General features: G+C 40.5%; 3 protein-coding genes across 3 annotated transcripts; all 3 read right to left on the bottom strand.

Annotated features, from left to right (window-relative positions):
- Nucleotides 1-7,757: 7,757 nt before the first annotated feature.
- J4E79_007296 (uncharacterized protein) lies at nucleotides 7,758-12,014 on the bottom strand (the record flags this gene model as incomplete). The annotated part of the gene is made up of 1 exon (XM_049356163.1): nucleotides 7,758-12,014. The coding sequence occupies one exon, from the start codon at nucleotides 12,012-12,014 to the stop codon at nucleotides 7,758-7,760; it is 4,257 nt and encodes a 1,418-aa protein (XP_049209617.1).
- Nucleotides 12,015-12,381: 367 nt separating this feature from the next.
- On the bottom strand, nucleotides 12,382-14,705 carry J4E79_007297 (uncharacterized protein; the record flags this gene model as incomplete). The annotated part of the gene is made up of 2 exons (XM_049356164.1): nucleotides 12,382-13,960; nucleotides 14,074-14,705. The coding sequence occupies 2 exons, from the start codon at nucleotides 14,703-14,705 to the stop codon at nucleotides 12,382-12,384; spliced, it is 2,211 nt and encodes a 736-aa protein (XP_049209618.1).
- A 595-nt stretch (nucleotides 14,706-15,300) lies between these two features.
- On the bottom strand, nucleotides 15,301-16,992 carry J4E79_007298 (uncharacterized protein; the record flags this gene model as incomplete). Its single annotated transcript, XM_049356165.1, has 2 exons — nucleotides 15,301-16,578; nucleotides 16,627-16,992. 2 exons carry the CDS (start codon nucleotides 16,990-16,992, stop codon nucleotides 15,301-15,303), a joined length of 1,644 nt encoding a protein of 547 aa, XP_049209619.1.
- Between the last annotated feature and the right edge of the window lie 400 nt (nucleotides 16,993-17,392).

Here is a 17,392-nt window from a genome sequence, read left to right on the forward strand (position 1 = left end):
TACTAGTGCTATTAGTAATTATAGATATAATAATATATATATATACTCTTTTCTAAGCTTAAAAAGCTTTACTAACTTTTTTTTAAATCTAAGTATATAGAGAAAGTTACTAAGTATATAGTTAATTAGTTTTATACTATAGAGTAGAACCTAAGAACTAGATACTTATATAATATTAAGAACTCTTACTTTTATAAGCTTATCTATAATTATAATACTATCTTTAAGTAGTATCTTAAGTATAGCTATATAATCTAGAGACGTAGTAAGAAGTAGAGCTTTAATACCTTAAAGATAAAGTATAATACTAATAAGTCTAAGTATACTTCTAGTACTAAGTGCTCTTAACTTAACTTTAATAATAAAGCTAATAGTACTTTTACTTCTAAGTAGCGCTCTTTTAGTAAGTTTTTATTTTAGTACTTTTACTTCTTAGTACTAATAAGCTTTATAGAACTTTATCTAGTAGTTAAGTAAGTTAACTATAATAAAACTATAAATAATAGTATAGCGCTTTTTAATAATAATAATAAAAGCGCGTCTTCTAAAACTATTACTAATAATACTATTATAGTTACTTATAAGAGTATTACTACTAAGCTTAGTTATATATTTATATTTATAAAGAAAGTTATACTTTCTTAGTTTTTTACTTTAGAGTTTAAGTATCTCTAAGCTTATAAAAATACTACTAATAACTAGTAGTACTTCTTTAACTTTACGCTTAGATAACTAAAAAAGTATTACTCTAATTATAGTTCTAGATATATACTTTTTTATCTTACTACGCTCTTTAGAGTATATACTTTAATAAAAGTTTTTTTTAATAAGTAGTTTTCTATAAATCTATAAAAGAAGCTACGCTTAAAATATACTTTTTACTACTTTTTAAAAAAAGTAGCTAAAAACTCTTTTATACTTTATAAGCTTTATAATACTACTAATAATTTAATATTCTTTATATTTAACTACTTCTTAAAGTAGGTAAATTACTAAACTAATAGATTTTTAGTAAGCTTATTAGCTAGTATACTCTTAGTCTCTAGGTACTTAACTCTAAAAGACTTTTTAGTATACTTTTACCTTAGCTATATATTTTAGATATTAATATATCTAAGGCGTATTATTATATACTTATTAGTACTAACTACTAAGTATATAGTCTACTAGTTATTATAGAAAATTATTTATACTACTTCTAAAGTAAGTGTAAGTTTCTAAAATAGTCTCTTAAGAGCTATTACTTCTTTACTAATATACTTAAAAGTAAAAAGCTTTACTTTTATAGTTAAAGTTATTATAGTTACTTATTATACTACTTTCTAAATAATAGTATTTCTAAAAAGTATAATAAAGTAGCTTTATAAAAAGTATCTAGTCTCTAGATTATTTATAAAAGAAGTATTACTATAAATTATAAGCTCTACTCTAGAGTGCGCTTTATAGTAAATAGTCTAATAGTAAGTCTTATATAAGTATATAATTACTTAGTTAACTACTTTAATATACTTTTTACTTAGATTTATAAAAAAGTATAAAAGCTTTAAAGTAGTATATACTATATTAGGCTATAGTATAATAGCTATATAGAGTAGTAATCTAATATACTCTTAGTAGTTTTTAACTACTTTTTTATTTACTTTATCTATTAACTTTATAAGCTTTTAGCTTAGAAGTAGTATAGTAGAGCTTAAAGAAGTACTTTCTAAGTTAAACTTCTTAGTAAGCTTATCTAAATACTTATTATATATAAGCGTTATAGTATAAGTAGTATAATTATATAATACTCTTACTTCTAGAAACTATTTAACTAAGCCTTTTTTTTCTAAGTTATATACTACTTTTATTATATTAGTAACTTATAAAGCTTTTTAATAAGTAGTATAGTAATATATAAGTAGTATATTATTAATATAGAAGAGTAGAAGAATTTTTCTTTATTTATTAAAGAAGAGATAAGACTTTTCTTTAGAAGTAATAAAACTTACTTTCTTTACTATATATAAAAGCTCTTTATACTAGAGTAGTAGAAAGTTTTTTAGTTTATAAAGAGTACGCTTAAGCTTTATATACTTACTAGACTTCTTAAAGCTATTTAGTATATTATATACTATAACTAGCTAGTACTCTTAGTATATATAAAGAAATACTTTTATAATATTAAACTAAAGAATCTTTAGATTAAACTTAGCTACTATTACTATTACTATTCTAAAAGAGTATAAAGTAAGTATTACTATATACGTAGAGTATATAGAATTAATTACTTATAGATCTTCTTTTACTACTATATAAGCTTTATACTTAATAAAGTAGCTATTTTAATTAATCTTATATATAAATATCTACTTTAGTAGAAGTAAGTACTCTTATACTAAGAAGCGCTTAATCTTCTTTTAGATATCTACTCTATAAAATATATTAATCTCTTTCTTATAGGCTTTATAGAAAAGCTTACTATATAAATAATTACTAAAATTCTTATACTTCTTTAAAAGCTATAGTAGTTAATTATAGTATACGTATTTAAATAGCTTATACTTTTATAAAAGTATATTATCTAAGATTATAGCTACTATAATTAAGTAAACTATTATAAGCTCTTTTTAGTCTTCTTCTACTCTATATAAGTATTAAAGAAGACTATTTAGAAGGTTATTATCTTATATACTATTTTATAGATTATATAGTATATAAACTTTTAGTTCTTCTACTTCTAAACCTTTACATTACTTTCTAATTCTAAAGCTTAATTATATTAGTCTTTTATAATTACGCCTTTAGCGTATTAGTTTAGAAGTAGATAGTAGTTTTATTTTACTTTATTTTAGAGAAGTTCTAAATATAAAGTATATATAGAAATATAGTATACTTAGAGATACTCTATTCTAATAAGCACTATATACTTTATTTTAATAAAAGCTTTCTATATTAGAAAGCTATTTATTACTTAGTACTAGTAAGCGCTCTTTTCTAGTTTAGTGTACTTTCTAGATATTACTATTATACTTCTAACTAGTTCTTATAGTTTAGTATACTCTAGACTTTAGTATTTACTTTAAAGTAAATAGGCTAGTATACTTTTAAAAGTTTATATAGATTTCTAGTAGTTAGCTAGCTAAGCTTTCTATTTATATAAAAGATATATTATATACTACTTATTAATTAGGCTAGCTAGCTTATTTAATAGTAAGCTATAATATACTACTCTCTAGCTTTTAGATAGAGTTTTTAGAAGTATACTAGTTTTATATTTTATCTACTATAGCGTAGAGCTAGTTAAAAATATCTTTATATACTTCTTTTATATTATATAGCTTATTCTTATATAGAAGATTAATAATATACGTAAGCTCTTCTACTAAGTACTTTTAGCTATCTTTAGTACTACTCTTATAGAAAAGCTTTTTATTAAAGCTTATATTTTTTATTATAATTATTTAATTAAGCTTTAGAATCTATATTCTATAAATATTAAATACTTTATATTCTACTAAGTATTTAATATAGCCTCTTAGTATAACTTTAAAGTTACGCTTATCTTATTTAGCTACTTACTCTTTATTAAGTAGGTAAGCTTTATAGCTATAGGCGTAGATAGTACTCTAATCTAAGTAAAGATTAGCTATAATAGTATAGATCTTTTTACTATACTTTATATACTATATATTAAGTATAGTATTAAGTACTAAGAGATTATAAGTATATAATAGGCTTATATTATATAGCTAGATTACTACTTCTATAATATCTAGCTAGAGCTTTTTAGAAAGATTTATACTAACTTTTATTTTAATAGACTTAGTAATTATTTTTTAACTTACTTTCTCTACTTCTCTATTTAGTTTATAGATATAAATAAAGATACACTTTATAATAATACTCTACTCTTTAGCTTATATCTTAAAGTATAACTTACTTCTCTAAAATAGTATTATAATATTATTATTTTAGATAATAATATAAATATTAAGCTTATACTAAGCTATAAGAAAGCTTATAAAGTTATAAAAGACTCTTATAATCTTTATAAGTATCTTAGCTTAAAGAGTATATTAATAAATTTTACTACTATAATTATCTTTAAGTACTATAATCTAGAGCTCTTTATTATAACTAGTAGAAAAGTTAAAAAGATTTTATAAGATTCTCTAATAAAGTCTTAGAGCTTTCTTATATAGTTACCTAGAAATACACTACTTTATATAAGTAATAAAGTAATACTTATACTTACTTTAGCTTATTTTCTTAATATATATATTATACGTATTTTTAATAAGAGCTTAGAGCGCTTCTAGACTTAAATAGTTTACTTTTATATACTAAAGCTTTTCTAAATTAGACTAAAAAAAGCTTCTTTAGAATTATTATAAGCGCTAGTTATTAGTTATACTTATTATAGTTAAGTAAAACTTTAAAGAATTATATTTAATAAATATAAGCTTATACTCTCTTTTAAGCTTTACTAGTATAAAGTTATTAGTAAGCGTTTTTATATAAAGTATTAAGTCTAACTCTAGATACTATAGTTTAGCTTTATTAAAAGCTACTTTTAAGATAATATTAATATAAAAACTCTCTATAAGCGCTATACTTATTAGAATAAAGTTCTTTATATATAGTTTTCTTTTTCTAGTTAAAGTATTTCTAATTCTTTATATACTATATCTAAGTACTTAGAAAAAAGAGCTTTCTACTTCTATAGTATAGAATTTATATACTTTTATAAAAGTTTTTAGCTTAAGTAAAGATATATTATTAATAAAATATACTACTACTTTATTATTTAAGATAGTGCTTATAAAAAGTAAATAAATATTAAAATTTATAATAGAGTATATACTACTAATACTTAACTAACTTATAATAAAAGTAAAGTTAATAAGTATTATTTAAATTAACTCTAAGTAGATAAGGTTTAGGCTCTTAATCTATACTTACTATAAAGTAGTTTATTTCTTCTTATTAAGAGCTCTTTATAAGCTATTATACTTTAAGTCTTTAAGCTTAGTAGTAATCTTAGCTTTAGCTTTATTAAAAAGCTTTAAAAGTTTATTTATAAGTACTATTTTTAAATACTTATATATAGTAGTAGACTACTTATAGTACTATTTATATAGATAATTCTTCTTAAACTTCTAAAATAAGTTATTATTATTAAAAGCTTATTATAGTACTTTTATAATAGTAAATATACTACCTCTACTAGTAGAGTAAGTAGTATACTCTTAAATTAGTATAGTAAAAATCTTTAATACTTATTTAAAAGTAATTTAAGTTCTACTAATAGTAAAAGCTTTAATAAAGTTTTACTATATAAAGCGCTTTTATTCTAGAGTAAGTCTAACGCTAATTACTTCTAAATAGTTCTAGATAGTAAGTATATTATTAACTTTAGTAAGTTTATATACTTTAGCTTAAACTAGAATATAAAAATATTTCTATTACTAGTACTTAGTATTAATATATTCTTATTACACTTTTTAGAAATATACTCTATACTATAAGTATATAAAATTCTTAGTATAGTTTTTTTCTAGAGAAAGTATAAACTTAAAATATTTAATAAGTATTTATAATATAGCTTTTTTTTTTATAAAAATAGAAAGTATAGTAAAAGCTAGAAGCTTTAAACTAATAGTCTAATTAATCTAGTTCTAAAAATACTTAATATAAGTACTCTTTAACTACTATTCTATTACTTATATTTTATACTTTATAATAGATAAGTTATACTTATTAGCGTAGAGCTTATTAACTAAAGTATTTTATATAATTACTACTAGCTTTAAAGTAGTTAGAATACTTATCTAAATAAAAGTAGCTATTTTAGTATTAGAGTTAATATTAGTCTAAATTTCTTTACTTAAAGTATAGAATTTAAACTAAGTAAACTACTTAAGCTAATATACTAAGTTAGTAAGTATAAAAGCTTTTATAAAAATTATTATAAAGTTACTTATTATAAGTAATAAAGTAGTACTTTTATAAAAGTATAAAGATTAGTAATAAGATTAGTATTACTATACTTTATTAAATACCTTATATCTTAAGTATATAAATATAGAACTATATTATCTTTTTAAAGTACTAGGCTTATAACTATTATATTTAGAAGTATAGAAATAAATAAAAAATAAATTATTATATTATAAGCTTACTTAGAAAGCTTTCTTAAGTAGTAAAGCTTCTAAGAGCTTATTTTAATCTATACTAGTATAATTATATACTATACTCTTAAGAAGTATCTAGAGGTATATTTTATAATACTTATTTTATAGTAGATAGTAGTATAAAAGTTATTACTATATTATAAAAGCTTAAGTAATAAGCTAAGTTAAATATAATTACTATACTATATATAAAAGTTATTATACTAATTTTTCTTACTTTAGTAGAAGAATAATATCTAAAGTAACTTACTAATATCTAAAAAAAACTAAAAAAGGTGTTAGTAAGTCTTTATATATAATAAGTTAGTAAGCGCTTATTAAAGATAGATTACGTAGCTAGTATAAGTTAGGTAGCGTAGCTAAAAGTAGCAAGGTAGTAACTATTAACTAGACTAGCCTCTAGCGAAATTAATAAGGTGCATTAAAATATTCTTAAAGACTTTGTCTTCTCTAGGTTATTGTAGTACTATAGGATAACGGTAGCGCAAAGAAGGCGTACAGGCAATAGAGATAACGCTGAGATAAAGACACGATAGGATAGTTAGGTAGGGGGCGGTTTATTATCCCAACGACGCGTTCGTCATTCCGCGGCGGCAACCGCGCCCGGCAAAGCGCGCCTGCCCATCACTCCAGATGACGTGCTTCTAAACAATCGATCAGCGAATCAACAACTCGCTTCCGATTCGAGCAACAACTCTAAAAAATACTTAATTATTGAGGTCAGGACTACTATTCGGTGTCGCAGTATCTCAAGACCTTTAGTATTTGCGAACACGGCGTATACCGAAAAACCTTCTATATTGTTATCTTTTAAGAGAGCTTCCTACAACTTTATCAGCCTCCCAACTGTCTTGGAAATTATCGCCACACCTGCTGCTACTGCTTTGTCATGGATTAAAGAAACAGGGTAAAGTCTTAATCACGGCTCTTACAACCGAAGCAACACGGGATGGAACGATGCTCTTATCAGCGAGCATCAACAGACCCTAAATACAAGAAATTGAGGCCAGTACGGACTGGAACAGACGCAGTAGTAGTAACACATCACGTGCTGATCATGAGCCTCCTAAGAACAGATTCTGTTGATTCTTAAACCTGAGACACATTGGCGTCGCACAGGTCGAGAAATGTATATCAGAACGGTGGTATTCGATAAGACAAGCGTCGTAAGCGTGGTGCTCATCATGCTCATAATACATAAAATAGGGTATCGCTTCCCTTGGTACAGCAGGTATATACAACAAAGATTGTCCCCGTGTCCAACAATGCCAAAAACACCATGCGATGCAAATATTCCATTCAAAAATCCATGAAGACTACGACAACGTCAATTCAGACATGCGCCTTCTTCCTCCCTCTCTTCTCACCCTCCTTCCTCATGCGCCCCAGCCTGGTCCCGCTACCAGGCTGACTCGCCCTCCACCACGTCAGGGGTTTAATCTTGACATGCCAACCGCATTCCTCCATCGATTCGATTCTCTGTTTCGAAACGATGTTGCGGATCTGTTCCGTCGCAACGAGGGGCATGTAATGTCCTGGTGCGAAGAAGTCGCGTTCGGCGTCGCCCCGAAGCGCAGGACTTAGTCATGAGAAGAAGTACTTGGATTCGCGGAGACGAGATACGTCCCAGCCGCCCTTTTGCGGAACGGGCGGGAAGCTGAGCGGGATCCATACTTGAATCGTGCCTTGATCGTATGCGACACGGGATGCGGATTTCTTCTTTGTCGCATAACGGCCGCCTTGGGGGTCTTTGGCAAGGTCTTCGGCGTCCTCTTCCACAATGTCCATCGTGGATTCGGTGGTAGTGACAGCGTCCTCTTCTTCGCCCAAGGCCTCGTCCTTGACCTGTGTTTCCCTGTCGGCTGACTTCTTATCTTTGGTCTCCCCAAGAAGACTGAGCCTGTACGAGTGGAGTGCCTTAGGATCCTGATTTTCAAGCCAGATGCTGGTGGGCGTGACCATCTCTTCACCTTGCTTCCTCTTCTCGGGATCTTGACTGTTTAGAAGCTCTTGCCGCTTAGCCTCGAGCGCAACTTCCTCGAATGAAGCATCTCCGTGCCGTGAGCCGTTAGCTTTCGAAAGAATGCCCTTGGCTTGACGGCGCTCATGTCTCCACAGGGTAATCTTCCGACTAACGTCCGCGCCGATATGAAGGGTGGCACGGTACATAGCACCTGCATAACGCGCAGTAAACTCTGCAGCGAGACGGTCGACGATGTCTTCAGTATGCATTCGTACAAAGGCATCGCGGAGGATGACATTGAGATTGGGGATGTCGGAAGCGTGTGTCCAGAAACTGTCGTGTACGGCGGCGAAGTCAAGACCCATCTCGCTAGCCTTCAATGCCGAGAGCAACATGTGGCTCGCATCGAGAGAGTGGATGAAGTTGGGCGGAAACGCTTGAAGTTGTTTGCGTTTGTCGACTTCATCCTGCTGAGACTTCTTGGCGACTGTAATGTCTTGGATCTTGGTCTTGATCTTTTGGAACCCATCTTTCCTGTAGGGCTGCACAATGGGCATCTTTAGGGGGGTGGTCCAGATGATGCTAGTCGTAAAACTCTCCATAGCCTTGTTGAGTTGCTTTAGTTGACCTGCAGAGACCTTTTGTGGCGCCTTAAATTTCGGATCATATAGTGCTCCAGAAGGGTCTGCGCCATCGAAGCGGTCTTTGATCCGTTTGATCTGCTCAGCAGTGATCGATGTCGTTATGCGCTCGCCACATTCGCCAAGCCAGTATTGGATTTCTTGAGCACCGTTGAAGATTTTGCCCAAGGCGTCAAAGATTTTGTAGGCAATGTACAACGCGACGCTTCCGAGCGAAGAAACCTGCTTTGTGGGCTCGAAGTTAGGAAACAAGTTGCGTAGCTCGTCTTGCACCTGCTGCTTCGCTCCCATGAAGGTAACTCCATAAACATTGGTCATGACTGTTCGCTTCACGACTTTGCGTGTGATGTGACCGTTGATGAAGCAAGCTTGTGCTAGACCTTTCTCGGCGTCTTTTGCGACCATTTCTTTGACAAATTCAGCAACACCAGTGTAAATATCCTGTGGTCTGTCGGAAGGCTCAAGATTGACCTGACGAGCACCGGCGTAGTCACCACCGAGCGCTGCGTAATGTTGAAGTCCGTTACATGTTCCATCCTGATGAACAGGTAATTGTGAAACAAAACGAGTCGGATCAGGCAGATCATGGGCGTTCTTCAGCTCCATGCAGCAAGACAAGCATTGCCATGGGTCTTCCGCCTGGGTCCACCACCGTCTGCCGCCCAGAGGATTTGTCGCAGAGTCGTAGATCTCTTCCAGATTATCCATGGTGAACTGTTCACGTTCTCGCAGACTAGCCTTGTCGTAGCCGTAAAGGTTGGCTAGATGGATCTTGAGCCACTGTAAGCCGACAGTACCGAGCTCTTTACCATTCGCAAACTTGAGGAGTCCTCTCGAGATGTCGGATCCGATGTGATTGAGGATAGGCGGGATTGGATAGGCACGACCTCGGAAGTCGACGCTGTGCGGGAAGAATATCTGCTTTTCGTTCACGTATGCTCGTGCCGTCTCTAGCTGGAAGTTTTGGAAACACCGCTGCGAATGCAGACCACCCACGCTGTTCTCATATTCCTTCAGAGCCCTGCCCCACTTCGCCCGTTCCTGTAATGTGGCATCTCCAGAAGGTTCTTTGGGACGTTTGAGGTTAGTAACAGAGTCTTCTCCTACAAGAGATCCAATACTCTCGCCAGAATTCCACGCCTGAGCCATGACTTCGAAGACAGGAGTATTGATCTGCCAAGGTACACGACCGAGCACGTCCAGACCAGCCATGACTTTGTTCATGTCACCGTTTTCGATGGCTGACTTGGCATAAGCACGCTGTGCGCTATCACCAGCCTTCTGGCGAACTACCTTCTGCGGGATGGTGTAGTACCCCCCATCTTCAAAACTGGACCATGGTTTGGGTTCTACTACCATTGGTAGCCTGACTGAATGGATGGCATGCACAGAATCGGTTCGTAACTTGGTAACGAGCTCATGGTGAGGTACGAGTAAGCCGAGCTTTTTGCCTTGATGATATCCGACTGCATGATGGAAGGCGGCCATATTACGGGACAGCGTCTTGCCAGTTCTGGGGTCGTTTGCGGTCACAGTGAGGGTTGCGCTTTGAAGCAAAAGCTCTAGACAGAGAGCCCCAATCCGGGTTCGTACGGATAGTGGTATGTCGGCCTTTTCGATTTGATAGCTCATTTTCGGAGGTGCTGGTGTAGAAGAAGCCCCTTCGGTATCTTTAGTCTCTTTGGAAAGTTTCTCAACCAAATTCATCCTGGTCTGCTTGCGCTGCTTGCGGAGGAAAGCATCACGTCTTGTTTGTGACTCGGCGTTGAGGTAGTCTTGGACGTCAGTACCGATGGAAACAGACAGAGCGGCGACTTTGTAGGCGGAGTTGTCTTCGTCTTTGCCCTTTACTGCAGCCTGAGTAGCGCGAGCAACTGTGATTGCGGCCAACTTTTCAGGCCTGCATCTCTCCAACCAAACACCGTAGGAAAGGGCTTCATCACGCGTCTTGACCTTTTCGGGATCGGACAAGGTGTCCTTGACGTTTGCAATGCGCTGCTTGAACAGCGGTACGAGGGCCAAGTACCAGCCGTACATGATGGCCTGTATGGGTTTGGAGTTCATAACGCCATATATGCCAATCTCTTGCATCTTCTCATCTTCTTGTTTCCATCTCTCAACAGCAGCTTCTACTCCATCTTGTTCTATCTTCAGTTGTCGTGCGTATGCGTAGGCCCTGTCCTTGTCTTCTTGGGTCCCAGGCATATCGTGAGGGTAGGGAACGCTTGACCCGTCGTCGAACATGGTGAGGGCTTGCTTCAGCGAGTCGAGACCCATGCCCTTCTGCCTCACGGGTTTGATGGGCTGTGCTGGATTGGACACCAGACCGTGGTCTATGAGGTTCTTGCGACCGGAGGGAGTGGCGACGTGGAGATCCTGGACCTCCTCGACCGAGGGGGGTTCGTTGAACGACTCTGGTTGCAGTCGGATCAATAAGTCCCACTCCTCGTCGGAGAATTCGGGAGAGGCGTTGATCTGGTCGAGAACATGGTCGCCGTGTCTGCGTGCGGTTGCAATGTATTCCCGTACTGCGTTTTCCTGCGCGCCCTCTTCTAAGAAGCTCATAGCCGCCCGGATTAGGGTAACAAAAGTCTGCGCATTGGGCTGGATGCCCTTGGCGACCATGTTGTTCTTGTACCAATCTTGGACTTTCTGCATGCCCTCGGCACTTGGGTCCATCTGGTTGCTTTCGAGCAGCGTCTGCAGATAGACATTGTTGGCGTCCAAGAGCTCTGCAGCTTCGGGGTTGAAGACGGAGGCGAGGCGAGCGATGATGCTGGCAGCCCGGTCCAGGCGGCCAACCCGCAGACAGGCGTAGAGATTCTGGTGTAGCTCGATGGGGTCGGCACCGAGGCCGTAGACAGAACGCATCGGTGGGGATGCCGCTAACGTGTCACGCACGACGAGAGGATTTGTGGCGTCCCATGGCTGGAGCCGCGACAGCTCGGGCGATTGGAACTGGCGTCCCAGCGACAGCGCAAACGGGTCGAAGGGGAGGGCCGAGGGCGGTGGGGGTTGCATCTGCGCAGACGTGGCGAGGGAGCGTGTCTCGTGCCGTGACGACAGTGAAGTCGGCCGTTGCCGCTGCCGTTGCCGTTGGCTCGCATCGTGTGGTGTGTGTGAAGTCTTGCGGGAGAGCGCTGGGCAGAGCCATGGCAGCGTCAATTGCTGCGACAGCGTCGAGGGCGTCGTGTAGGCATTTCTGCGGATGTTCCGCCCTAACGCTCGTGAGAGCATGTCGTGGGAAGGAGCGTGGCGCGTGCAAGTCTATGGGTATTAAACAGATAAGAAAGAAAGAAAGACCAGACTGCTCAACGCCAGAAGACAAGTGGAAGGGACGATGCAGTGAATCGGGGGTATCAACTGGACGTCGAGTTGCCTCGCAGTTGAAGTTTCTCTCTCATGGAAATTTTGGCCGACCATCAGATCCATGCCCGCGTCATCACCGAAACGGCATCGCCCCACCTTGGCACCTTCCTCGCCACCCGAGCCACTAGCCACGGCCCTGCGCCTCTAGCACGAGATGATTACATAACACATCGATCATTCACATCAGTACCAGATGAAAGTGGTATTATACAAGATACATTTCGAGCTCGACCCATCATGGTTCTACACTTTCAGCTGTAGGTCTCGTGATCGTCCTCTCCCTCGTCGACGTCGCCACAGGTAGCGCATCCTCAATCAACTTCTCCAGCTCATCATCGATGGGCGCATTGAACATCTCCACCTCTCTCGTCTCATCATCCACCCAGTCACTACCATCCTCGTCTCCGAAGCAGAACAAATCGCTCGCTTCACCTGCAACGACCTTCTTATGCTTGCCTTTGGGTATCTTGCAGCCTCCAACCTCTGTGCGGAACAAGTCGGCATATTCTTTCGCCACGGTAGATATGTTTGCGGGACCAATATGTTTCCCGTCATAGAGAAGGTGGGGCAAGTGAGGTATCTCGGGGAGGTCGCCTTTGAAGGGCAGCGCTTGGTGGAGGGGCACTGAGCCTGGGATGACTGGCGGTTCGGGGTTTTGAGGTGGCTTCGGTGGTGTATCGGCGCGCAGGAACGGTGCATCTGTCTCTTTTGGTACGGCTGGACTTTCTTTCCCGTCCTCAGATGACGTCGCGGAGAATTCTTCGGGGATGTGATACAGCTCGTTGTGGATGGTGACCAGTGCATTATCCATCGCTGCAGGATATAGAAGCGAGTAGCCGCGCGCGCGCATAAACTCGAGCATGTACTCTGTCCATGCCGGAAGGGTCTCGGAAATCAGCTTTTCCCGAGATGTTGACTTGGCCGACTGCTGATGTTTCACAACACGGTTGCTAAGGAAGGAATGCCACTCTGCCCATTTGTCCCCCAACAACAACGCCGCATGGCTGTTCGGAGCCTGCCACATGTAAGGCACGCTCTTAGCGTCCGGATACAACTTCTTGTACCGATCCGTGTGCATGTCGCTGGTCGAAGGAGCCTCCAACTTGGTCTTGCCATCTAAGAGCGTTGGTGGTAACTCTAGGCTCATGCCCATGAGCTTTTCGTTATCTTCTGCACCGTAAGTAGAGTACTTGTATTCCAACAACGCATACTTGACGAAGTGAAAGTACTGTGGCGATAGCTGAGCCTGCGGTGAGAGCAGCAGCACGTGCGAGTTAGCTGTGCTTGCAGGGTAGAACAGTTCCAAGAAACGTATCGCCGATTCCTCTTGGTCATGACGATGGATTGAGATGCGGCGTCTGATGCTGAGGCCGCTTCCTGCTGTTGGGTTGTCACTTTTCGGGGGCCATTTGAAGCTTTCAATGTGCTCCTTAACCGATACATCGAGCTCGGCTGGTAGCTCAATTGTGATGCGGGGCAGTGTCAGACCGCTGTAATCAGCATCTTTGATCGACTCCAGCAGTCGAAGGACACTGGATGAGCCTGACGGGACTTGAATCAGAATGTCTACAGTGGGATCGTGCCAGTGTTTGAGCGAGCCGGCGTCAAGTCGCGAGACCCAGGCGAAGTCCTCTAATCTGTCCTTTGGTACTTCGACAAGAGGCATCTTTAGTGCACCGGTTTTACTTCGCATGCCGCGCACGAAGAATGCGTCTTCAGACATTGAGTCGTCGATAACGACTGCTTGTGGATGCAGGAAACTGTTGATGTGCGACATGGCTCCCGTCACCGCCGTCTCAGCGCGTACATCGGTACTGTACCTATACGCAGATTTTGATTAGCCCGGGCTATTTTGAAATGATATACGTGGTCTAGACATGTGCTTGCCACCACGACATCCCTTTGGTACTTGGGCGAGTGTACATACTCTGTATAATCCGGTCGCGCATCATGCCACACGGCAGGACACTTGACCTTATCTATCCCATTTATCTCTAGCAAATCTTCTATCGGTATATCCTCCCTCCCCATAAAAACCGCGTGTACGTGATTCCTGTTCCATTGCGACATGTCGCACACCATCGGCAAAAGCGTCGAGACGCTCTTCAGATTCGACATGGCAAATAGTATATTCCTGTTCTTCTTTTCGTAGCCACCCGTCGCCGAAGCAGACGAGCGCAGCGAGCTAGCGAGACGGAAGAAGCGTATCTGCCCATCGTATGTACGCGGGATAGGATCCCCGCGTCGAGGTTTTTGTACGCCCGGGGGCGGTCCCGAAGGTTCGTCGTCGTTGCCGGTCGCGCCCGGCTTCTGATACGTCGATGAGATGGGCCGTCCGCGATATCGCTGTTCGACCGGGGCTTCGAGGTCGTCCGAGCTGCCGTGGAAGGTGTAGTACAAGAGGCATAAGGCTACTATCGCGAGTAGTATTCTTCTCCGTCGCCAGCGGAATGTGTGATTCCACATTGACCAGCTGGACTGTCGCGCGGGTTTGTATCGGTGGTCATCGTCTTTCTTGCCCAGCTCTTCATCGCCTGGGAGCGTCGTCTTTCGATACATGGCGCCGCCAACGGAGCTTCGCTGTAATCACGCGTTGTACAATGCCTATCTCTCCGCTAGCATTCATCCATGGCGATATCGGAGTAAATGTCGCGTGCGATTCAACGTGCGGGCGGCGGAAGCTGTGTGAGCATGCGACGGGTTGCTGACCTCAGCTATGGGGGTGATGCGGAGGGTCCCAAGTCGAGAGAAACGGATGCGCGAATCCTAAAATCATGAAAACAACATAACGGGTGGCGTAATGTCCCTTCAAAGGCGTGTCGGGGGCAATGGAAGAGGACATCTGGAGTTGCGATAACCTCGATTCATTGTCCTCTCGGAAAGCACATCCCTGCAACGCATCATCCCGCTCGCTTGCAGCTGCCGCCACGTGCCGTCTACGCTACTGCGAACCCTCTCCTGCTTCCCTCACAACTGCAACTCGTCCCAAAATCACGCGTGAGCTGCCACGTCATCGCTTCTTCGACGATCCGTATTAACGTGCTGCATACGATCATCACGCCGATCTGCAACACAGCTGTCGAGCTTTCAGGACGCCAAAAGCCATTTAGATTAATCAATACGCCCACGCCGGACCAATCTATCCATCTACTACTCACACCTTCTCATGCTCAGCCAATCGCTCATCTGCCGCCTTCAGAGCCGCACGCAGTACCTGTTCGTTCCGCGGCTTGAAAAGAATCTGATAAGGCCGGCACATAGTCACCAGACTGGTAGGGTCTGAGCTGCCCCGGACAGGGTGCACGTCTACCTCCGACTCCGATACAAGCTCGAAGCTGTTCAACATGCGCAGGAAAACGAGATACAGCTCGCGATTGGCCAATAATGAGCCTGCGCACATCCTGTAACCCAGCCCGTATGTGTGCAAAGGTGCTTCCGGCTGCTCGAGCCAGCGCTCTGGGCGGAACTCGTCTGGGTCGCTCCAGACTTCGGGATCTGTGTTGTAGTCAGTATCGCTGAACTTGCTGTAGATGGAGAAGATTGAGAATGGCTTACCCATATTGCACGCCCATGCGTTCAGATATATCGTACTACCAGCTGGGATGAGCTTGCCCTCATACATGATATCCTTGATTGTCGCACGGGGCAGCGCCAGACGTAGTACGGTATAGTAGCGCAGACACTCTCTGACCAATGCGACAATATATCCGCACTTCTGGTCGTCATACGCATCCGCGAGCGGCTCGTCCTCCGAGTAGAACTTTCGGATCTCCCTGATGGCCTTTTCTTGGATGTCTGGTCTTTGAGCCAGCAACGCGACACTCCACTGCACAAGGGTCGTAATTGTGTCTAGACCGCCAGACAACATTGTCAGACTGATGGACGTCAACTCTTCTTTGTTCAGCGCGGCTTCTTTGTCCTGTATGATGTTCGCCTGGATACATGTCTTGTGGGTGCCCTTCTCCATCCGCTCGTCCAATTCGCGATTCAACTTGGTCAGATACACATCCCTTCGGCGCCGGTGCTCTTTCGCAGACTTTGTGCCAGAACTGAACGGGTTGAGTCTCAGCAGTGGAATGTAGTCTTGCAAGTTTCCAGTCGTACTGCGGAACTTCGAGATGGCAGCTTCGACTTCGCATATCTCATGGAACATGGGGTCGTGACGACTGCTCATCCGCGTTCCCCAGTTGAGAGTCAGTGCAAGAGAAAGAGAGAGGCGCTCGATCATGGGCATTGGGTTTACCCCAACGGTACCGGCCTGTCCTGACTCGAATCCATCTTTTACAAACTCTTTCGTTTCGAGATCAAGGTGGTCGATGTATGTCGCAATCGAAGGCTTGTTTAGCGCGGCAGCAGCGCCCTTTCTTCTCCGCTTGAGCGAATCGTTAAAGGGAGAGGTTCCGATGGTCGTACCAGCAGTGTTTGAAAGTACCTAACATCAATCAGATATATGTCAACATTTCCGTTCCTCTCCGCTCACCTTATGGAACGTCCAGAAAACAGGTCTTGAACTCAGTGCCTGGCTGTTCCCACCAAAGATCTTCCTCGCAGCCTCGGCGCTGTTCACGACAATAACCGGCTCGTTTCCCAGCTGTATTTGGTACACAGCTCCAAACGTCTTGCTCCATTCCCGGTACTTCTCCGCCGCGTTGTACTTGATATCCGGGATATTGCCAACCAAAGGCCAGTTCGTCGGCCCAGTAAAGCCCTTGATCCGCCGCGAATATCGCACATATTCGTTGCCAACCAGGTAAGATACTGGAATCAGTATCAACAAAACGAACAAAGTGCGAACTGGATGATCTGCAAACTGCGATGATAACAGCGGGAGGATAGTGGAGATCATGGTGTTCGCTAGTGGCTCTTTGTAGCGCTTGCCGAAAACAACGAGATGGTCAAAGGTTGGTGATGGGCCACGACGCGATAGTGGCCTTTTGCTAGCAAGAGCCGGACATTCTATATATCTACCGTTTCTCGACCATGGCGGCTTCCCCGGGCTTGATGTGGGTGAGGCCGGCTAATGCGGGGAAGAAGGTCCGCTGTTGGGGCCGCGGAATTAGGCGATGGGGAGTGCGGAACTAGTGCGCGCAGAGAGCACTACGCCATTGTCTGTTGCTCTCAACATTTTCGGGGACGGGTTGAAGTTGTCGCTTTCGCAATTCAGAACGGAGATCTTGTTTTCGAGCACTCGACACGCTCGTGTTGGTCTACGTCACCGCTGTCTGCACTCACTCTTCGCCCAAGTA

The sequence above is a fragment of the Alternaria viburni genome, assembly GCF_023758015.1.
Source record: "Alternaria viburni strain BMP 2772 chromosome Unknown scaffold_15, whole genome shotgun sequence".
Taxonomy (NCBI): Eukaryota; Fungi; Ascomycota; class Dothideomycetes; order Pleosporales; family Pleosporaceae; genus Alternaria; species Alternaria viburni.